At 42.3% G+C, this 23,257-nt stretch overlaps 1 protein-coding gene across 3 annotated transcripts; it reads left to right on the top strand.

Annotated features, from left to right (window-relative positions):
- The first annotated feature begins 5,998 nt into the window (after nucleotides 1-5,998).
- Nucleotides 5,999-23,045, top strand: LOC104597710 (uncharacterized). Of its 3 annotated transcripts, none has more exons than XR_002022669.2 (6): nucleotides 5,999-6,329; nucleotides 6,647-6,840; nucleotides 8,557-8,872; nucleotides 11,158-11,256; nucleotides 22,442-22,753; nucleotides 22,850-23,045. XR_002022669.2 is itself a non-coding variant. In XM_010259424.3 (6 exons), exons 1-5 carry the CDS (start codon nucleotides 6,141-6,143, stop codon nucleotides 22,475-22,477), a joined length of 834 nt encoding a protein of 277 aa, XP_010257726.1. In that variant the 5' UTR covers nucleotides 5,999-6,140; the 3' UTR covers nucleotides 22,478-22,494; nucleotides 22,587-23,045. The 3 variants fall into 3 exon arrangements, 2 of the variants coding, with proteins under 2 accessions (XP_010257726.1, XP_010257725.1); XM_010259424.3 differs by having other exon boundaries at nucleotides 22,442-22,494; nucleotides 22,587-23,045; XM_010259423.3 differs by having other exon boundaries at nucleotides 22,442-22,494; nucleotides 22,602-23,045.
- Nucleotides 23,046-23,257: the final 212 nt, after the last annotated feature.

Here is a 23,257-nt window from a genome sequence, read left to right on the forward strand (position 1 = left end):
TCCCGCATAGCAAGAAGCTTGCGAGCGGGTCAATCCAGCTTGGCTCTGCTTGAACGACGGGAGCGACCTCCTCTGCTGCCCCCCTGAGAATGCTAGGGTGAGACAGGTCCTCTATGTACACGGTTCTCATGGTGATGTCGCTGGTGCTGGCTCACCTAGACAGGGTGTCGGCCTCAACGTTCTCCGACCTAGAGATTTGTCTGATGAAGTGTGACTGGAAGTTGAGCAGGGCCTCTCTGACTTTGGCTAAGTAGGCGACCATGGTCAGCTCACGAGCTTTGTACTCGCCAGTGACCTGGTGGACCATGAGCTGGGAGTCGCTGCAGATAACAATGTGCTTGGCTTTTACTTCTCTTGGTAAGGGTAGTCCAGTTATCAACGCCTCGTACTCTGCTTTATTGTTAGATGCCGCGAACTCGAAGCGTAGCGCATACTCCAGTTTCGTACCGCTTGGGCCGTGCAGAACTATTCCGGCTCCACTGCCCTGTTGGTTCGAGGAGCCATCTACATGAAGGATCCAGGGCTCCTCATCCCAGCTCGCACTTGGCCTAGCTAGGAGAGATGCCACACTGGCTGCTACCTCACGGTGCTCGAACTGAATTGGCTTGGGACCTTTGAGCTCACTTGAACTAGCGACCTCGTGCTCAACCGGCCTAGGAACTTTGGAGCTGAATGTGCACTCGGCGATGAAATCTGCTAAGGCTTGAGCCTTAATGGCAGTTCGCGGCTTGTACTGGAGGTCATACTCGCTGAGCTCAATGACCCACTTCGTCAACCGATCAGAGACCTCGGGCTTAAGTAAGACTTGCCTCAGAGGTTTGTCGGTGAGGACGATAACAGTATGAGCTTGGAAGTACGGGCGGAGCTTCCGAGCTGCGATTACCAGTGCGTATGCTAGCTTTTCCATCTCCGGGTATCTCGTCTCTGCTCCCTGCAATACTTTACTAACATAATAGATGGGTTGTTGGACCCGATCTACTTCCTTTATTAGTATCGAACTGACCACTTCGTCGCTCGCCGAGAGGTACAGTTCTAAAACATCGACCTCCTCGAGTCGGGTTAAGGTCGACACATTAGCGAGGTATTTCTTGAGCTCGTCGAATGCGAGCTGGCAGTCTTGGGTCCATTCGAACCCTTTGCTCTTAATTGCCTTAAAGAACGGCAGACAACGGTCCGCCGATTTGGACATGAAATGGCTCAGGGCGGTTATGTGACCATTCAACCTCTGAACCTCCTTCAACTTCCGGGGTGGTCTCATATTTAAAATGACCTTAATCTTATCCGAGTTGGCCTCAATGCCGCGCCGGTTAACGATGTATCCTAGGAACTTGCCCGAGATCACACCAAATACACACTTGTTTGGGTTCAGTCTCATATTAAACTTACGTAGAATTTCAAAAACAGAATGCAAATCTTGTATTAATTCATGTGAGAATTGAGTTTTGACGACCATGTCGTCTACATAGCATTCTACTTTTCTGCCGATTAACGACACAAACAATTTATTTACAAGCCTTTGAATGGTTGCCCCTGCGTTTTTCAACCCGAAGGGCATAACCTTATAACAGTACAGGCCGAATTCCGTGATGAAGGCAGTCTTTTATTCGTCCGCCGGGTCCATTTTGATTTGGTTATAGCCCGAATAGGCGTCCAAGAAACTTAGCAACTCATGCCCTGAGGTCGCGTCCACTATGCGGTCAATTCTGGGGAGCGGGAAGCAGTCTTTTGGGCAAGTCGATTCATGTCAGTGTAGTCAACGCACATGCGCCATTTGCCGTTGGCCTTCTTTACCAGGACGGGGTTGGCTACCCAGCTCGGGTAATGGACTTTTCTTATGAAGTCAGCTGCGAGGAGCTTCTCGACCTCCTCGTCGACCGCTTTCCAGCACTCCGGGGCTAGGTTGCGTTTATTCTGTCTAACGGGCCTAACTATAGGATCAGTATTCAGCTTGTGAGTTATGAGGTCGGGGTCTATACCCGACATCTCTGCCGCAGACCATGAAAAAATATCTAAATTTTGAAGTAAGAAACTTACCAGTTCAGATCGTAGAGGTTCCTAGACAGAAGCACCAATCTGAAGCATTCGAGCTGGGTCTGCTACTGAGGTCGGAACTGTGACTGTTTCTTCTGTGGGCGTGGCTCGTTCTTCGCCTTCCTCTATAGGCCGCTCCAGTTCGAGGTCGTCAGCCACCTTGGTTTTTCCCTTCAGGGCGGCGACGTAGCACTTGCGGGGGACTCGAGCTGGTCGCCCCGCGCTACCCCCACACCGAAGTCTGTTGGGAACTTCATAGCCAAATGGTAAGTCGAGAGCACCACCCGTAGGACATGGGTGATCGGTCGACATATTATGGCATTGTAGGGGGAGGGGGTTGCAACCACCAGGAAGTCGTGTTTGAATCTGACCACACAAGGCCATGTGCCAACTTCCATAGGTATTGTTATTTTCCCAAGGGGCCGGACATCTTCTCCGTTGAAGCCCACCAAAGGAGTGTCTGTAGGCTTCAGGTCGCCTCTCTGCAACTGAAACTGGTCGAATGCAACTTTGAAGAGGATGTCGGTCGAGCTGCCTGAGTCAACGAGTACGCGCTTGACCTCGAAGTCATTGATTCTTAACTTTATTACGAGTGCGTCATCGTGGGGATAGTGGACCCCTCGCGCATCATCTTCTATGAGGAAAATTGGCTCTTCTGTCTTTGGCCGCTTTGGGGGGTTTTGTTCCTCCCGGGTGGCCTCACGAACTGACGTCCGAGCTGCTGCTGAAGTGCAACCCGCAACGATCGAACCTCCCACTATCATGTGGATGGTCCCCCGAACTGGCCTCTCCTCCGGAGGCTGCCTCTGCAGTTGTTCGTCCGGCCTGTTGCTGGACTCGGGAGCATCCTTACCGTGCTCCCCTTGCCGACCTGTTTTATTACTATTGTTATTGTTATTTTGTACAAAGTTTCTCAAATATCTGCGATGGATTAGCTCCTCTATCTCGTCGCGAAGGTTTTTACAACTCTTAGTACTGTGACCGTGATCTTTGTGAAAACTGTAATACAGATTCTTATTTCTTTCATTGGGATTTCCCCTCAGATGGGGTGGCCACTTCACGTACGAGGCGTCCTTGATCGCCATCAGGATTTCGGCCCGCTTCACGTTCAGTGGGGTGTAATCAGCTCGGTCCGCTAGAGGAGCTTGGAACAATTGACCCGGCTTTGCCCCTCGAGCTGTATCCTTTTTCTTTTGGTTGTCCCCTTGACTGGAAGGCTCTCCTTCCCTCTTTCTTTTTTCGAGCGCGCCCTCGCCCTTTTGGTTGATCTCCTCTTTGGTGGCTATGAACCTGTCCGCGAGCTTCAGAAACTCGGTTATGGTCGCTGGCTGGTTGACGACCATGTGCCATTTGAACTCTTTGTGTGTGATGCCTTTCTTGGCTGCTGCAAGGTGTACGACGGGGTCCAAGCGCGGTATTTGCATATAAGCATCGTTGAACCGCTTGATATAGCCCCAGATGGACTCTCCGTCTCTTTGCACTATGCTGAGGAGGCTTTCTTTAGTTCGCGGGCACCGTTTGCTGGTGACGAAGTGGGACGTGAAGGCTTGTGCGAACTGCGCCCAACTTCTTATTGACCTAGGTGCCAAGTTTCGGTACCATGTGTGGGCTGCTCCTCTAAAAGTAGTGAAGAAGGCCACGCACATGCACGACTCACTGGCTCTCGCCAGGTGCATCTATGACTGAAAGGCATCTACGTGATCATTTGGGTCAAACGACCCGTCATACTTGTCAAGAGGGGGGAGCTTGAAGTCTTTGGGCATTGGGACTGTCAGGAGTTCGGAAGACAAGGGGGATGGAACTAAGAGGAGGGGAGCTTTGACTTCAGCCGAGCTTACCTCTTCTTTGCCCCCGAGCTCGAGCAAATCGCGGGTGACAGATCCGCGAGCTCGGCGACAGCGCCTCTTCTTCTTGGTGGGCTCGGCGTTCGTGCTGCTCACCTCTGCGCTGTCCGGAATGGTTTGTGCATGAAGTAGCCCGGTCTGCTGGTGATGGCTGCGGACAGAGGGATCCTGCTTGGAGTCTATTGCCAGGATCTCGAACCGGTTCTCAAGGAGCGGGATTTCAAACTTTGACTGCAGAGGTGATGTAGACCTGGCGAGCTGGGGTCCTCCCGGCCTGTCCGCCTGTGGCAAAACCGGGGTAGCCGGTCTCTCTCGTCTGCCGTGGGGGGAGGCCTAGTTTTTTGGGAGGTTTTGGGGGGCCTCTCCTTGGCCAGAGGGGCGCTCGTCCTGGCGGTGAGACTTAGCTTGTTGCGAGGCTGGGTGCCGGGGCGGGAACTGCGGCTGCTGAAGTTGAAGTTGAGGCAGCTGGGGGAACTGTTGTTGATACTGATACTGGGAGACCTGGTGTAGCACGTGTTGTTGATAGAGCTGAAGTTGCTGGAACTGTTGCATTTGGGCCTGCATGGCCTGCATGCACTGCATCAAGTCCTCTAGTTGGTTCGGGCTGGCCGTTGGGGGCACGACCGAATGTTCGGTGAACGTCACTCCGACTGTAGCAGGGAGTGGGGCGATGACAGGTGCCACTATAAGAGGCACATTCAAGCTGGGGATTCCGTCAACCGAGAAGGGGACGGTGAACTATCCGATACAGACAATAGGAAGCTGGGGTTGTTCCCTAGAGTTATCCATTTTTGTGCTTCGTCCGACGTTGCTAGAGGAAGCCATGAGTGTTGAATTTTTTCAAGGAAGAAAAGAACTGTGAAAGTTTAGAGAGAAAGGCCTTTTGAAGCGTTTCCCACAGACAACGCCAAATGATGTAGCGCGATCCGATCACTCCTAGCTGGCACTCGCGTGGCTCCTGAGAGGTACTTGAGACGAGAGGAAAAAGAAGAACTCCCGGGGGTTTGCCCGGCGAGAACACTCCGATGATTAAGTCAGTATTCTGTGCAAGAAGCAAAGGGAAAATGAAGGCTAAGAGTGCAGATTGCATAGGTGATTCGAAGATACCTTGTTCCTTGAGAATAAGCCCCTTATAACAAAATTTCGTTGCTTTAGGCCCTCTGGCTTCTGACAGGGCAGGTATAACCGCCACTGTCAGTCAGCCATAGCCGTTACAGGCAAGGCTAAGGTGGCACGCGCGGGGCCGTCGTTGCAGGATACGTGCCTGTCAGGTGCGAGACACCTTTCTAAAGGTGATAGGCACGACGCTATCTGACGAGGGACATGTCTGTTGTCCACAGATTTGTCAGGTACGGCGGTCGAGCATGAAGCCTTCCTGTGGTATACCGAACTACCCTTCCGTGAATTACCTTGAGCCGGGCCGTCTCTTGAGTGACGAGCTGCTTGTAGCAAGTTATGTCAAGCTGGCTGACCCGAGGTGTCTATGCCTCGGGGTGTCTAGAGATGGATCGGTGCGTTACTGTCTAGGAATGGCCCGAGGTCCATTGGGAGGAGCTCGGGCCTTAAGAGAGGTCAGGGCGCCCTGAACTTGGGACGCCCCGAAGTGCCTTAACCCCGGGGAGGAGGTGCGGGTAAGGCGGCTTCCGACGAGTAGTATACTCGCCCAGTTGCCGAGCTGAACTCGGTGGGACTTTCCCTCCGAGTTGTGGTCACGTCCATTGCGCTGTCATGCTGAGTAACTATTTGAGCAAGGTCACGCCCACGTGTATTTGTGCTGCGAGGTCGGGCCAAATCACCCTCGATCAGATTTGATTGGAAAGTGAAAGCATCCCAACCTGCTTCGTCTCTCGTGTGTAAGAAATACAAAATAGTAGCATGTTTTGAAAATTTGAAGAATAGTTAAGGGCAAAAGAGTCATTTAGGGGTATTTTTTTAAGTAGGTTCTTAAACCTCAGGGGCTATTTAAGCAGTTGTCATATAGTTTAGGGGCACTTTTATCTTCTAAAGTAGGATAGGGGCGTTTTCTATATTTGTCCCGCTACCCTACCGGCTACCGATATGGCATGGCGATACGCTCATATTCTGGTTAAAGTAATTTCAGAGAAGTGATTCGTGAAGGGAGGTTTTTAGTATTTTATTTACCGCGAAATGCTTTCCCAGCCCTCTGACCATAGCTGTCAGCTGTCAGCTGGACGACTTCGCTGAGTTCGCTCTTTCTTGAATATATGTTTCTGGATCGTACTAAGACTTGAGCTTCCTTGTTCAATGCAGTCCGCTAAACCAGGGATCGTTAGTTTTCCACGTCTGTTAATCTGTTATTCCGCTGTTTTCTTTCTACTCCATCGAGCTCTTTGGTTTATGATGCCCTGTTCTGCATTTCGAACTCGGATTCGACCATGGCTCCGGGATTACGATAAGATTCAATCCTTTGCTGTTTTTCTCATCCACATTCAAGTATGTTATTGTTACTGCTCCTCGACTAGGGTTTCATTTCGCTTGCTTTCTTATATTTTTGATTTTTTGATGTATTCCCATGAACTGTTTTTTATTACATTGTTTACTTCTGTTCTTGCTCATATTTCTCGTTTGCATCCTCACTAATTTGGTTTTGATCCGAATGTTTGCTTCGATTGTTCTTTATTTTGCGAAGCTATATATTAAATTTTGGTGAAACTGGCATCTTGTTTTTCGTCATATACATTCGTTTTTGAAATTGCTGATTATTTCTCTCTGGTTGACGTTTGGATTTCTGTGTTCGCTTTCTATATCAGATCGGTTGTGCATTGGTCGGATCTCTTGGAGCATTGTACAACGGTGTGTTACTGATCAATTTGGCGATAGCATTATTTGCCCTTGTTGCAATAGAGAGTAGCAGCCAGAGCCTTGCTCGTACCTATGCCGTTCTTCTTGGTTGTGCTATCTTCCTAGATATATCGTGGTTCATCCTCTTCTCTCACCAGATATGGTGCGTCCAACGTTGCTCTCTCTTCTAACGCCATGTGTTTTTGCTTATCACATTTAGTGGCACGCTGCAAATTGATTCTCTAGTTTTTGTATTCCTTAGTATTACCCTGGCTTCAGGACTTCTCATTGTAGCACTACACAGTGGTGTGTTGAGCATATTTGAAACTAGTCAGGTTTTCAAAGGGAGGGGTTTTCAATTGGATAATATTTTATATAATGTAGTATCATGGTGGTTTGTAGTATCATGGTTCCATGCTGTTTATAAGCTCGGTCAAGCTAAAGAGTCAAGAAATCACTACCTGATAAAACAGGGGTGAGATATAACTTCCTTGCATAGTCCTGAACATTTTAGATTTGTTTTACAGGAAATTTAACTTTATGGATTTCATAGTTTTATAGTTTTCTTTACTTTTTCTCATGATGTTGTTTTGAGAGAAATCAGAAATAATAGACCATTCAAACTGAATCAAGTTACACTTTGAACAAGTATGGATTTATGATTGAGAACATTGACACCCCATCAAAAAATTATGAGTAAGAACTTTTAGATAGGAAATATCCAATTCATCAAATACCATTTTGTAATACGAGTTCTATTAGCCATTGCTTTCATCATCAGATGCATGCAACTATTCAATTAAATATTCAAGCAGTAGAATGAGCAGTTAGTCAGCTACTCAGTTACAATGTTCGTAATGGTAAAGGAATGAGCAGTTACATTACGTGGGTCATGAACCCATGTCAGCATGAATCATTTATCTTTTTCCCAGTAATTTCCTTTTTTGGGAAGAAAGTGAAATATAAGTTGTATTACATTGCAAAAAATTGTAAGCATCTACGTACATCAGTCATGAATATGGTTGTTGGCCATTGACTTGATATATGAATTATGCTACTGATCCATGCTTAATGTAGGAAATGTGAAACTAACTATTTTGCTGAATTCCTTGGACATCTTCAATATCTTGTCAGTTTATTAGTTATAGCAAATAATGTACTCAATAAATTCAGAAAACAACACAAAAGCCACATTCCTTGATATGGAATGGTTATCCCAGAACCTGGCTCCTCAGTTCTTTTTTGTTGGTTGGAGTTGTGCCTTTTTGTTTATTCACTGTATAGTGTCTCAATTCACATGACCTATACTTAAGGGATGACATATATTATGGCCTGGGTTTTCTGCTGTACTAGTTTCTGATTCACTTGCCATTGCCTGATTTTGGTTTGCTCTATACATTTTTTGCTTCTCTTTAAGCTATGTTTGGTTTGAAGGAAAAGGTAGGGAAACCTATACAAGGTTTGTAAAGGTTTCCCTGACTTTCCTTTCCTTTCCCTACTTTTTCCTTCAAACCAAACATAGCATTAGTGAAACATAATTTCTTCATCAACAAAGAAATCTTTATACTAATCATATCTAACTATCCCTGCTAATACTACATATTTTTTTTTACTTCTGTAATGCTAAATGTTTCAGTCAGGTTCAACCTTTGGTGTTGCCATAAACTTAGCTATGCTTGAGATTTGTTTCTTCCTATATTGACACATGACATGGAAATCTGTATACTCAGATTATTGCAATGACTAAGGAGTCATTGTTTTGTATTGCATTCTATATATTCTCTATTATCATCATGCTATTACAACTTATCTATTTTTAGATTGTAGTCTTGTGTTTTCTAGAAATGGTATGCACTTTTTGACTTATATTTTTGTATAGGAATATTTCTCCTAAGAATTATGGAGCCTTTTTCGTCTTTTCACTGAGACTCGCTCTATTCATGCAAATTGTTGGGTTTTGTGTGAGGGTGGCTTCTTCATTATTATGGATTCGAATGTACAAATTGGGTGCTTCATATGAAGACAATGCACTCTCTCGAGAAGCAGATTCGGATTTAAGAAATAGTTTTTTGAATCCCCCAGCTCATATTATGGTTAGACAGAACTCTGATTGCGATGTCTTTTTAGGAGGATCTATTTATGACCCAGCTTATTACTCATCTCTCTTTGAAGATGCTCAAGAAAATGGATCTCTGGTATGAGATATTTCATTTATATATTTGATGGTGTATGTTCTGTTTGAATTGATTATGTTCTTATCAATTTTTAATCTCATGTTATTCAGATATAAGTTGATATCTTTATTTCTTTTATAGTTGTGGTTTGTGCCTTGAAGTTCAATTTAAGCGTAGCTGATAAAAAAAATTTCAATTTATGCAAATTGTAATTGATGCAATGTGCCACTCTAGACATAGAAATACATATAAAGAGAAATATGCTACATACAAATAGCATTATTAATCAAAAGAATAAGCATTTGATTGTTTATTGTAGTCAAAATATTTCTTGGCAAATTGCTACTGTTTTTATAAATACACTGGTTGTTTTGAAGACTAAATCAAGTAGAATTGACATTGTGAACATGGAGGTATTTGGGACCAATGGGCCTGGTCTGGGTACACCCAGAATTGCCCTGACAAGAAATATTAAGGAACCAGAACCGAATTTTAGACCAGAACCGAACCAATCGGCTCTTGGGACAATCAGGTCTGACCTGATGGACCTGATTATAATAAATCTGCTGAAAATATTATACAACTAATATATTGTAATTTAATATATATTATGGATAAATGCTTCATCCATGATCTGGTACCGATGGGTTGGTTCCATTTCCTGATCTATTATCCTAATTATTATCAGTTCGGAACCGGTTCTACCCAGTCCCGAACCGACTCAGACCCGACCTGGCCCATTGACAGCCCTATGTTGAAGCTCTTTTTTTATTAAGATTTACAATGAGATATTACTGTTTCATAGTTTTTTTTGGCAGGAATGAAACAGATTACAGGCTTAGGTGAGAATAACTAGCGAGTTCTACACAACGCACACACATGATAGCAACCAAATAGAAAACAGAGTCCTTGATATAGATGAAATGAGGTTATTGGGGAAAGACTCGAACAATAAAGCCTAAGTTGTGCTCTTAGCCGGTAGCCACTTCACTGTGCTCTTAGCCTACTCATAAACAGAGTCCTTGATATAGATGAAGCATTTATCACCAAATCTAGAAGTTTATACTCTTAATTTTTTAACATCCTAATATTTTCAGCTATTTCTCAAATTTATTGACATTCTGAGGTGACACTTGACAGAATCCATGTGATTTTCCAAATATTCCAATGGTTCCTTCTTGTGAATTCTAAGTCAACCTCTTTTTTTTTTCTATTTTTTTTATCATTAACTGTTAGTACTTTAATCAATTGTGGAAAATAATGATTTACAAGAAATATGTGCCTAGTGCCCTTCCCATTGGTCCCAATTTTTACAGTCTTTTACACTCATCAATCAGATTACAGGGGGATGTTCCCCCAATACAGCTGTTCCTTTTGTGCCTCTTTGAGTTAGTACTAATTCCTTCCAAGTTTCCAATCAGGGGATAAGTCTGTGATTGCACATTTACAGTCTTTTACACTCATCAATCAGATCCTTTATTTTGGTATATGGGACACTATGGTGTGATTATATATTCCATGCATTCCCTTTTTGTTCATTGATAATGTGCTTCCTCATTTGTTTGTGTGAATATGCAATCGGGGGGGGGGGGGGGGTAGAAAACCTTCATGCAGGATAAGACTCATAAGGAAATGGCAAATTGCTCAACTCAAGTGTCCAATTCCTTGTGCCTTTTTTTTTCCTTGGGGGTATAAGAATCTCCTCATTCAACCTTCCAAGAATTGGAAGAAAGAGATAGGATCAGCTGGATGGAGAAAATTAGATGATGCAGGATTTGGAGAATGCTAGAGGAGGTGGGTTTCCATGGAAACCAGATAAGTTCATAATAAAATAGAAAGGGTTGATGTACTGTACATGAAATACATGTAGAGGTGGAAAGGGATATTAGGAGGGGGTTTATTAGATCTGCTGGTCCTAATTGGTAAGGTGGTTTCTTCTCTGTAGTGTCATTTGGTGGTGTTTTTTTGGTTGGATGGTTGACTCCTTTTGTTTTACTGATGACAGTAACTGAAATATTTTGTCAATATGAGAAAGTGTATATTTCATTTCTAGTTTTCTTAGTTGTTGGTTTAAGTTTTCATTTGTCCTTTTTTTTTGGGGGGGGGTGCTTAAATGTACATGTGTGCTTACTGTAAGGGGTTTTGGGTTGGCAGTTTTTTTTTCTTGGGTGCAATTCTGTGGACATATAACATTATATGGACTCTGTTGATATTCCATTTAATTTGTTTCAGACATTGATGATTCAATATCTACTTTCATTTTGGGTTTAGGAGTAAAGTTTAGTGTTCATTTTTCTATTTTGTAGGACCACAAACACGGCATTAGTGACAATGGTGGCAATTCATGTGCTACAGAAGCTTCACAGCTGAAGTCATGCATCAGCAGATCTTTTCAGCTTATTGATGTAAGCTCTTTTTTATTTGGTGCTTGCTTTGCATTGTGTCTTTTTTTGTTTGAATGCATCTTAGTGTCAAAATTTGAATATGCTGTTATTATTTTCGTGTTTATATTCTATTTCATCTGGTTAAAGAAAGAGAAATTTAGAATATCTAAGTGATATCAATCACTGAAATTTTAATTTCATGAACGTGGAATGTGGAAGAGGGTGGGCCTTGGTGCAATGGTTGGGTTGCTCCATTGTGACCTGGGTGGGAGGGTTCAAATCTTGGAAACAGCCTCTGTATGTGCAGATGTAAGGCTCCGTACATCCGGCCCTCCCCAGACCCTACATTTGCGGGAGCCTCATGCACTGGGCTGCCCTTCTCTAACGTAGAATGTGGAATTCTGTGGTTAGGAATTGAATTTGCAGTTTATAGAAAGGCACAACAAACCTTTGGAGACAAATGATGAGTCTTAGAATAACACTTTTTCATTTTCTTTATTTATCTTTTTGATTGAACAGTGTTAACAGGAAGAGAGAAGAGTTTAATGTTATACAAGTCTTTGTCAACAAGCTTATGGTGTCATCTTATATTGGGTTAGTGATAGATGTGAACTATTGTGTTAACTACTTTTTTTGGAAAAGGTGTCCAGGGTTTAAAGTGGTTCCAACTGGCTATATTAAAAAGGAAGAGCATTACTAAGCAAATATCTTTTCTTTGCTTTTCATTGTATGACTTCCAGATCTCTTAAACCACATACCTGCAATATTGTGTCATTCAAGTGATTTCTAAGGAATACAAAGTACAACAATATATCTTATGCTTAGCATTTTTTCAAAAGGCTCAGGTTGGAAGGAGTACAAATGCAAATTTGTAGAGTGCAAAACCTTGTATTTTGTATTATTTTGTATGTATTTGCACAGTACATATTTGTATTTGTACTCCTTCCAAACTGAGCGTCTGAGCCAAAGGAAAAATGATTACCAAAAAGAAAAACTATATCACAATAACATTCCTCCTATAGACTGGATGAGGGGAAGGGATAAAATGTTATTATCCATACTTCCATAGGGCCTTAAATAGAGGCAATATTATCTTCTGTCCTGTTATTTTCTTTCCAAAGTTAAAGCATAATAAATAAATAAATAAATAAATAAAAGCAAATTGTGTTTATCTGTTGCACACAAGATGTCCCTATATTTCATTAGCCCATCATTTGGGTGAAGGATGTAGTGGGTCACTAGAGTTGGGTTAGAAGTCATCTTTAAAATTTAAATTATGGGTTTGAAGATGTATAGCTGTTTGCATTCCAAATTCTATAATTGAGATTGAAGCAGTTGATACATGAAAATGAACTAGGGAATCTTCATTATGTTCAGAGATGGGATCACAATACCTACTCCAACCACTGGGAAGTGATTATGTGGTGATTCGTGGGGATTGGGAGAGAGAGAGAGAGAGAGGTATGGTTGAGAGAAAAAAGTTCACTACTGGCTGCCGCCAGTTTTCTATTTATATTAACTTCATAAAAGAATTTGAAATTACAAGTATGCCCCTGACGGCATATCCTAGAATCAGAATAATAAGAAAAAGAAAGAAGAAAAACAAGTAACTGTAACTGCCCTACTAACAACAACTATAAATTAACAATTAAGCCTTACAACACTCCCCCTCAAGTTGGGCTGAAGATGTCTATCATGCCCAGGTTGTCACGTAACTCATTGTGCCGCGAGCACGGAAGCCCCTTTGTAAGGACATTAGCAAGTTGTTCCTTGGAGTTGACATAAGGGATGCAAATTTCCCTTTTTTCCAGTTTCTCCCTTATGAAGTGTTTATCCAGCTCAATATGCTTGGTCCTCTCATGTAGGACTGGGTTGCTGGCGATGTTTATTGCAGCCTTGTTGTCACAGTAAAGGGACATAGGACTATGAACAACAACTCCAAGCTCCCCTAGAAGGTTCTTTAGCCAAAGGACTTCAGCCACCCCATGTGCCATAGCTCTATATTCAGCTTTAGCACTTGACCTTGCTACCACACTTTGCTTCTTGCTCTTCCAGGTCACCCAATTTCCTCCCACAAATGTGCAATACCCACTAGTGGACTTTCTATCATCCACAACTCCTGCCCAATCAACATCTGTAAAGACTTCCACCTTTAGGTGATTGTGTTTACTAAATAGTAGGCCTGTTCCTGGATATTTCTTCAAGTATCTAAGGACTCTCTCTGCTGCCTCCATGTGTGGCTTCTTAGGAGAGTGCATAAACTGGCTCAGGACCCCAACGGAATAGGCAATGTCTGGACGGGTCATGGACAGATAAATCAGCTTTCCCACTAACTTTTGGAACTGCTTCACATCTTTCAGAGGTTCACCAACACAGTCACCTAACTTGTGGTCCACATCCATAGGAGTATCTGCCGGCCTTGCACCTAATTTACCTGTATCCCGTAATAGATCAATGGTGTATTTCCTTTGAGAGATAAAGATACCCTTTTCTGAGCGGGCAATTTCAATCCCAAGGAAATACTTTAGGAGTCTTAGATCTTTCACTTCAAATTTAGATGTAAGGAATTGTTTCAAGTTCTGTATCTCTGAGCTCCAACTTCCTGTAATGATGATATCGTCTACATACACTATCAATACAGCAACCTGCTCCTGACATCTCTTCACAAAGAGTGTATGATCAGACTGACATTGTTCGAATCCCATCTCTTGAATTGCCATGTGAAACTTACTGAACCAGGCTCTGGGAGACTGTTTTAAGCCATAGAGAGACTTCCGTAGCTTGCACACCTTGTTTTCACTTCCCTTGGCACAGAATCCAGGAGGTTGAACCATGTATACCTCTTCTTCTAAGTTACCATTCAGGAAAGCATTCTTTATGTCCAGTTGATGCAATTCCCAGTCAAAATTAGCAGCTAAGGACAGGAGAACCCTAATCGAGTTCATCTTAGCCACCGGGGCAAAAGTCTCATCATAGTCAACCCCATATACTTGTGTGTTCCCTTTGGCTACTAGTCTTGCTTTGTACCTTTCAATTGTTCCATCTACCTTGTGCTTAATTGTGAACACCCATTTGCACCCCACGGGGTCTTTCCCTTTTGGAGGATCCACCAATTCCCAAGTCTGATTTTTGTGGAGGGCATTAATCTCCTCCTTCATGGCATCTACCCATTTAGGGCATTTTAAGGCTTCTGTAACATTTTTGGGAACATGGATGCAATCAATTGCCGATAGGAAGGCTCGGTATGAGGGAGAAATGTGGTCATAGGAGACAAAGTGGGTAATGGGGTGTTTGGTAGTGCTGGACCTGACTCCCTTTTGTTGGGCAATAGGGATGTCAAGGTCATCCACAGTAGGAGTAGGGTTAGGGGGTGGACTTACCTCCTGGCAGTCTGATGATGTCAATTGCTCAGTGTTTGGCTGCTCCACATTTCTATGACACTGCTGATCTCTCTGACGTGTACGTTGGAAGACACGGAAGGGAGTAAGGTCCGGAATAGAAGGAAGAGATACCTGACCCTGCTTCTCCTCTTCCACACTACGACTCTCCCCCCGAGGAGAAGGAGGGAAGAATGGCTCGGACTCAAAGAAGGACACGTCCATAGACACAAAAAATTTATGACTAACTGGGTCAAAGCACCGATACCCTTTTTGAGAGGAGGGGTACCCCAGAAAGACACAAGGATGGAGACAAATCATGGACAAAGGCCCGACAACCAAAGACTCTCATGGGGATGGAAAATATTGGAGACTGAGGGTACAATAACTGATGAGGGGCCATGTAGTTCAGTACTCTAGAGGGCATGCGGTTGATGACATACGCAACTGCAAGTATAGCATCCACCCAAAACCTTTTTGGGACATTCATGTGTGTAACATCATCCCGTGGGCTACCTCAAGAAGGTGTTTATTTTTCCTTTCTGCAACACCATTTTGTTGTGGTGTTCTGGCGCATGAGCTCATATGAATAGATCCGTGGGAGGCGAAGAACTCATTGAGCTCCCCATGGAAGTATTCCTTCGCATTATCAGATTGGAAGATCTGTATTTCAACATGGAACTGCGTAAACACCATCCTCTGGAAGTCTTTCACTATCTTTGGAACCTCGTCTCTGCTACACATAAGAATTACCCATGTATAGCGAGAGTAATCATCGATCAATGTAATAAAGTACTTATATCCGCCCTCAGAGATTACATTGGTAGGCCCCCATACATCAGAATACACAACATGAAAAGGAACATTTGATCTTTTATTGCTTGAGTGAAAAGTTATTCTACATTGTTTGCTTAACTGACACGTTTGACACATGAACTCTGACACTGAACATGACTTAAATAAAACTGGAAACAAACATTTTATTATTTCGAAAGAAACATGACCTAAATGACTATGCCACAAGAAAATTTGACTCTTATTTGACTGACTATGCGACTCTGAGGATGACACCGAGAGACCAACTTTGTTGTCGAGAATGTAGAGACCATCCACTAGGTTTCCTCTACCAATCGTCCTCCCAGAAGTTAGATCCTGTTAAACACACGAGTCAGCAAAAAAAGTCACACTACAATTGAAGGAGCTTGTAATGCTACTAATTGAAGGCAAGTTTATGGGAAGCTAAGGGACATGCAATACGCAATTCAGGTTAAGGCCATGGGGAAGGGATATTGATCCTTGGCCTGCAATGGAAGAAAAAGAACCATCTGCAAGTCTCACTCTATCCCTTCCTGACAAAAGACTATAAGACTGGAATAAGTTAGGCTTACCGGTCATGTGGTTGGAGGCCCCTGAGTCAATGATCCAAGGGGAATCTGTGGGAGTGACATGGAATGCAGAAGCCATATTACCTGAAGTAGATGCAAATGAAGTAGAGGGAGTACCAGTGACTGAGCTGTCCATTTGCCGCAAGGTCCTACCATAAGATTCCAGGTGCTCTCTGAATGAATTCATTATATTCTCCTTGGGGTCAGACTTATTAGGGTGGTCCCGGGTACTACCGACAACTTGAGTATCTTGGGTTGCCACATGTGCTGTGCTCATTTTCTTCAAATGACCTTTACCCTGTTCTTGATTCTTTGCTGCCCACTTGGGTTTCCCGTGGATGTCCCAACAAGTGTCACGTGTATGTCGTGAACGCCTATAGTGGGTACAGAATAGCTTATCTTTATCATCCGCCTTCTTAGGGTCACTTTTCTTTCTTGTGGAGCTATTATTCATTGCAGCCAAGGCAACTTGCTGCTCCCCCTCAGCTGTAACCATCACATTCCGCCTGCTTTCTTCAGATTGGACAAGGGAGTATACCTCATGAACCGTAGGCAACTCTTTGCTTCCTAGGATCTACACCCTCAACGGTTCATATGCAGGGTTCAGTCCCAACTAGAAAGCAAACACCCGTTGTTGAGAGACCGGCTTCATGTAGGCCTTAGCATCATCATCGTGCTTCCACTCTATGGCCTGATAATGGTCCAATTCCTTCCATATGGAGGTAAGGGCTGAATAGTATGAGGACAAGCTACGGTTTCCCTGTTTACATGTTGAGGATTCAGCTTGCAACTGGTAAACCTTGGCGTAATGCCTTTGCTCAGAATAGGTAGTTCTGGCCTGTTCCCAGATCTCACTAGCGGTGTTTGCCCACATAAAATTCTTTTTCACATCAGGTTCCATGGCTGCGAGGAGCCAATACATCACCATACTGTTTTCTTGGTTCCACCTATCATGTTCAGCTGTCTCACCCTTGGGTTCTTTCACCCTTTCATTGATGTAACCAGCTTTACCCCTTGCCGTTACATAGAGTTTTACACTCTTAGCCCACTCTAGGTAGTTCAGACCGTTTAAAGGGGTAATTGGCATGGAAAAAACCATGTTTTCACCTCCCATACCCGCTGTGCTGTGGGTTGGTGTAGCCCCAGATGAAGTTAATTCATGACTTGCCATTGAATACTACTGAAAACCAGTCCAAATGCCACCCAACAACACAGCTGCCACAATCAGAATGTGAGCAACTCAGGGTTTACTCCTAGAATGTGAGCAAAAGAACATTAAATATTGCTGAGAACACAGGGAATACTGCTAAGAACAAGGGGTTCAATCAACACAACGTCCAAACAGAACAATAAACCAGTCCGGTAATCGGTTCAGCACCACCAATACAGACATTACAATCAGTCTGACTGTGGTTCACACACTCTAACCATCCAACGTCCAAACAAATAACTATATAATCAAGGCATGAGCCCTACGCACCATTGGCCAAAGAAGACTGAGACAAACTGAAACAAAAAACACACCTGTTCAGCACTTGTACGAAGGTGCTAATCTGAACTTGACTTCACAGCATAGAACCGAGGAATCTGCACCAGCATCACCCTTCTCTGACTAGGGTTTCATTGCTATTATGGCCAGGAAAAAGAAATCACAAAAGCTGCCGCCAGAAACTGCTAGGGTTTCCAAAAAAAAAAAAACTGCCGCCAGAAACTGCTAGGGTTTCTGCCGAAACAGCCGCCAGAATCTGCTAGGTTTTCTGCAGAAACAGCCGCCAGAAACCTACTAGGGTTTCTGCAGAAACAGCCGCTAGAAACCTGCTAGGGTTTCTGCAGAAACAGCCGCTAGAAACCTGCTAGGGTTTCTGCAGAAACAGCCACATCCAAACACTTTTAAGAAACCTGATACCAGGATCGTAGGTCTTTTTCAACCCAGAAAACCAGCTCTGATACCATGTGGTGATTCGGAGAGAGAGAGAGAGAGAGAGAGAGGTACGGTTGAGAGAAAAAAGTTCACTACTGGCTGCCACCAGTTTTCTATTTATATTAACTTCATAAAAGAATCTGAAATTACAAGTATGCCCCTGGTGGCATATCCTAGAATCAGAACAATAAGAAAAAGAACGAAGAAAAACAAGTAACTGTAACTGTCCTACTAACAGCAACTATAAAGTAACAATTAAGTAAGCCTTACAACAGATTACATTTTCAATTCTTTGTGATTAGTAATTACAGAATTCAACCTTCATGATCCATGTCAAAAGAAATCTTTATTGCGAGCATTATCTTCTAAGGTTTTAAAAACCGACCCGGAGACGGAACTGCTTTGACCATTGGTTTCTGGGTCAGTGGTGTGACTGTCTGGGTCGAACGGCTCAGATGGTTTAATAAAAAGAAAGACGAAAGAAAAGAAGGAAGAAGAAGAAGAAAGAAAGAAAAGAGATGCTACCGGCGATGATGACGGTGGCAGCGGTGCTGGGCCGGTGGCAACAGAAAGCACGACAACATCTCCTCCAACCCTTTTTGCTCTCTCTCTCTCTCTCTCTCTCTCTCTCTCTCTCTCTCTCATCTTAGTGATCTCAGATCTGAGATCTCGTCTTAGTCCCCCCAACTCTCTCTCTCTACGTTAATCATCCTTCAAATAAAAAATTAAATATTTTATTAAACTGTGAACTACTGACCAGGTCGAACAGTTTAGCGGTTCGACCACCTGGGTCAGCGGTTCTCTGACCATTTCAACAGTTTTTTTGCACAATAGCTATTCAATGGAACGAGTGATCTTACTGTTTCTTGGGTTAAACAGTTCGACCATCCGGTCTGGTCCGGTTTTCAAAACAATGTTATCTTCCACCTTTAGTTTCTCCTGTTGGAACCTATATCTCACATAGGGTTGTCAACGGGTTGGGTCTAGGTAGAATCGGAACTGACCCGACAAGAATTACTAAGGACCCAAAATTGAATTGGGCCCGATAAGGTTTTAGACCCAGAAACAAATCAATTGGTTTTCGGGACAATTGGGTCTGACCCGATGGGCCTGATTATAATAATCCTATTGAAAATATTATTTATAATATTAACTTATTTAATATATAATATATTATATATATTAAATAGGTATTATATATAGCTTGGGTCGGGTCTGAATTGGTTCGGTACTGGGTGGAACTGTTTCTGACTGATAAGAATTGGGACAATATATGAGGAACTGGAACCAATCCATCAGTTCATCGGTTCCAGTTCTTGGAACTAGAACTAATCCAATCGGTTCGGGTCCGTCGGGTTCAACCAGACCCATTGACAGCCCTAATCTTACATCACCATCCTTTTTTAAACATGTTTGATATTTTGTTGTTACTGATATGGAAAACATTCAAGGTATTTTGTGGAATATGATTAGCTAGAGAAATTGGCTGTAAAAGCTTTTTTTTTAGGTATATGAATGCTATGCCTGCAAGGGGAGTTTTTTCTTTGCAGTGTTTATGGTCCCTTATGTTCATATCAGCAGATCATGACTTTTGTATTTTTCTCTCTTTTGTTGTCTAATTCCTATTTTGTCATTCCACTCTATCTTGATCCACATAAAGGTTCAACTTGGGCAGGTTTATCTGGGTTTAGGGCCAATCCAGGTCTAATCTAATGACCTGGATCTTGGGCCCAGGTTAGGCCCAACCTAATCCTGAAGCGTAAGTAGGCCATCCCAATATCAGCCTGAGGTAAATCAACACAACACAGGCCTGGGTGGGTTGGTAGGGTTTGATGGTCTTCTCTCTTCTTGCTCATGTCTTGCACTTCTATCCTTTATATGAGCTCTATAGTCCAATTTGGAAATAGAATAAAAGAAAACTACATATAGATATAAATTAGGTAAAAAAATTATACAGATTATATATATAGCATTTGTGCATGTGTCTGGACTTGGGATGATAACATAGAGGACGACCTAAGAAGTTTTCTTTTGGGGGGGGTACTGTTACAGAAATTTCTAAACCTTTAATGAGGCCTATGTTATAGCCTTATAGGCTTACATGTAACACATCATTAGGGATGCAAATGGATTGGATCAGATTCGAATCAGGGTATATTCGAATCCGATCCGACACTATTCATGTCGGATCCAATCCGAAGATCCGATCGGATCTGATATGACTCGATTTGAATTTGAATCCTATTGGTAAATCAGATCTTCGGATCTGATCCAATCTGACTTGTTTTCTTTAAAAATTAATAAATTATTAAAAGAAAAAATAAAATATACTAATTTAAATAAAGTAAAAAAATACAAGTAGTTTTTATAAATAAATAAATACCATATATGTATTATATATATTTATATTTATAAATATATAATATATATTGGATTGGAAGGGGGGGATCCGAAGGTCCAAACAGGGGTGATCCAAATTCGACCAAATAGGATCGGATCTCGGATAGAATCGGATCATGATCCAATCCATTTGCATCCCTACACATCATATGCCTTACATTGGGTTCCTTTCAAAAATTGTCAACCCCTAATCATATACCTATTTTAAATATACTCTACAATGTACGCAATATAGTGTAAACATACATACATACATAGTATAAATATGCAATCTATATGTACTATACACATGTACATGGGGTAAACATATTGGAAAGGTCAAATGAGTTCAGGCTACCTGAGGCCTCAATCCAAGCCCAACCCAAGTTTAAGCCTGAGTTTTCAAGATTAGTGCGAGTTTTATGCTTTCATCTTTAAAGAAGAGGTCATATCTCGTGCCTCTTCTTAGGCTGTTTGTATGCTCACTGATTCACTATTAATATCAATTTCTTTCATTTATCAAAAAAAAAAAAAAGATTAGGTCCAGCCTAGAGCCAGAGCCAAAAAAAAGCTCAAACTGTGCAAAAGCTTGGGTTGGTTTCGGCCAAGCATAGGGCTGACCCAAATTGCTGTCCTAGCACAAAATTTTGTATTAATTATGAGCCCTTAGATCTCTCTCACATCTTTTTATGGCCTCCCCAGCTCTTATAGAACCTTTCTCTTTGGATGCAAAAGGGTAATGAGATGCTAAAATGTATTGACTACTTTATGGATGCAAAAGGGTAAGGAGATGCTAAGATGTATTAACTACTTCATGGATGCAAAAGGGAAGGGAGATGCTAAGATGTATGGTCTACTTTATTTTTGCCTCGTCCTTACAAATTGCTTCATGACAGATGCAGATTATATAAGATCAACTTCAATGCATCTTTTCTTTTCAACTGTTCAGGAGAACTGTGCCATTAGACTTGGTTTTGCCCATATGCTGGACCAAGGTTCTAAATGTTGATACAGATCAATAAGCCGGATGGGGCGTATCGGTCTGTATCGTTGGATGCTTTTATTTATTTTATTTATTTATTTTTTCAAACCTGTTGAGGGGGGTGGCGGCAGTATAAGGCCTGCCTACCCCCTGAAACAGGTCAACCCTCGAAACCAAGCTTAAAGTGGCATTTCGGTAGGTCACCGATATGATACATATTGGCCAATACGGACTGACATGTTGCGGAATTTCGATCCTTGTTCTGGCCTAGGTGGCGGTTTGTACTACCACTCGTATGACTTGAAAAGTTAAAAAGGCATATGCTATATTTTCGGGGTAGAGACCTGCTCATGGTTTGGTTGAGTTGGCTTTCATGCATGTTGGCATATTCGATTCAATTATCCTGGGAGTTGGTTTTATGGACCTTTTGAGATGCCTTCTGATGCTTTGGTTGATTTCCTTCTCCAATTTACATGATCTAGTGGGTAAGTGACATGGAGTATATACCTATGGAGACTGCAATCAAGTTGGATGGGGTTTGTCAGATTATTTGCTTTTAGGGCCCATACAACTGTCCCCAGGCATCAATGTCGGTGTGATTAATGGGATTACTTGTTTCTAGGATGTTTTCCATTGTTAGTCTGATTTCTGTGCAAATTGCAGATTTGCATGTCAAGAAGCATATTTTTTATAGTAAAAAAAGAACCAAATCAAGCATATTTTTCTTTTGTTTTGGTTAAATTCTATTTTGTATGGATTATTCTTAGTTCTATCATTTATGGTGTCTGGCTATTAATTAGACAAGATGAACAAAATGAAAGGAAAAAAAAAAGATGAAGAAAAGAAAAGGGACAAAAAGAAACATGCTCAATTCCATGTGAGATGTAGGAGGGAGAGGGTCACTATTCTACATCCTAAATTGTCTTCTTATCTAGGAAAAGATGGTCTTAAACTTGATTGCAGTGATCACTGCTTCAAGTTTTGGAATGTGGTCTTATAATTGGCTGCTGTAGGCATCCAACCATTTTGCATCTGCTGACTGCTTTTGGAACTTGGTACAAACATCCATTTTGATTCAGTCTATTGATAATCTTAACTGTGGTCCAAGTATGGGGTGATTGCTATTTTGATTGATGCTTGTGACTGAATTTGATATTTGCAGGATGAGAGTGCAATAAACAAATCCCCAAACTTCTGATTTGAGTATAGCGGCTGGTAAGTATTCTGTTTGGCATTGACTTCCTACATTACTGCTAAGTACTCTTTTTCCTTGCACATATTGGACCTGATAGTGACAGTGCAAAAAGTGGGTTTTTGTGCAGTTAGAATCTTTACCCAAAATTGATCTCTGCTAATTCTCAAAGGCTAATACCAAAGGTTTAGCAATGAAGGTGGTATTGTCTCTGTGAATAACATGGATCTCACATGGCACAGCTTCAAGTTCACATTATTTGAAGCATTTCGCTCTGAACAGGTGCTTCCTTCTGTACCATATCTCATCAGATGTTTATACTATATTTGTGGATTGAAGGCAGTACATGATTCACAAAACCTTGGAACTCTTGTATAGAGGTCCTGGATGGCACACCAGCCTTGCACTGTGCGTCAGAGATGGCAGGAAAAGATGACATTATAGATGATCCTTACTCTTGATCATGATCTCAGAAAAGTGCCAAACATCATGTTTGAATTATGCCAAGTCAGTTTACTAATCAGAATGTAACAATTCTTTTTGTTGATAATGAAAAATGAGATGTTGATTCCTACTTGATTGTGCTTTCCCTGATTTGAATCAATTCTAAGAGACTAGGTTTTTATTTTGGGGCTTTCATTTATCCCAGAGCACACCTAGAAACTGAAGACAAGTCCAAATTTGTTTTGTTACACAGAATTAAGTAGACGTTGCAAGCTTGCAGTCTTGTGGGCTCATGCAGTAGAACTTTCTATCAAATTTGTTTTGATATACAAAGTTGGTCCA

Source organism: Nelumbo nucifera, chromosome 7 (genome assembly GCF_055504915.1).
Source record: "Nelumbo nucifera cultivar China Antique chromosome 7, China Antique-T2T, whole genome shotgun sequence".
NCBI lineage: Eukaryota > Viridiplantae > Streptophyta > Magnoliopsida > Proteales > Nelumbonaceae > Nelumbo > Nelumbo nucifera.

Coding starts and splice junctions, on each gene's coding strand:
- LOC104597710 (XM_010259424.3), top strand. CDS start 6,141: ATGCAGTCCGCTAAACCAGGGATCGTTAGTTTTCCACGTCTGTTAATC. Junction 6,330..6,646: donor TTTTTCTCATCCACATTCAA/GTATGTTATTGT, acceptor TTTCTATATCAG/ATCGGTTGTGCATTGGTCGG. Junction 11,257..22,441: donor GATCTTTTCAGCTTATTGAT/GTAAGCTCTTTT, acceptor TGATATTTGCAG/GATGAGAGTGCAATAAACAA.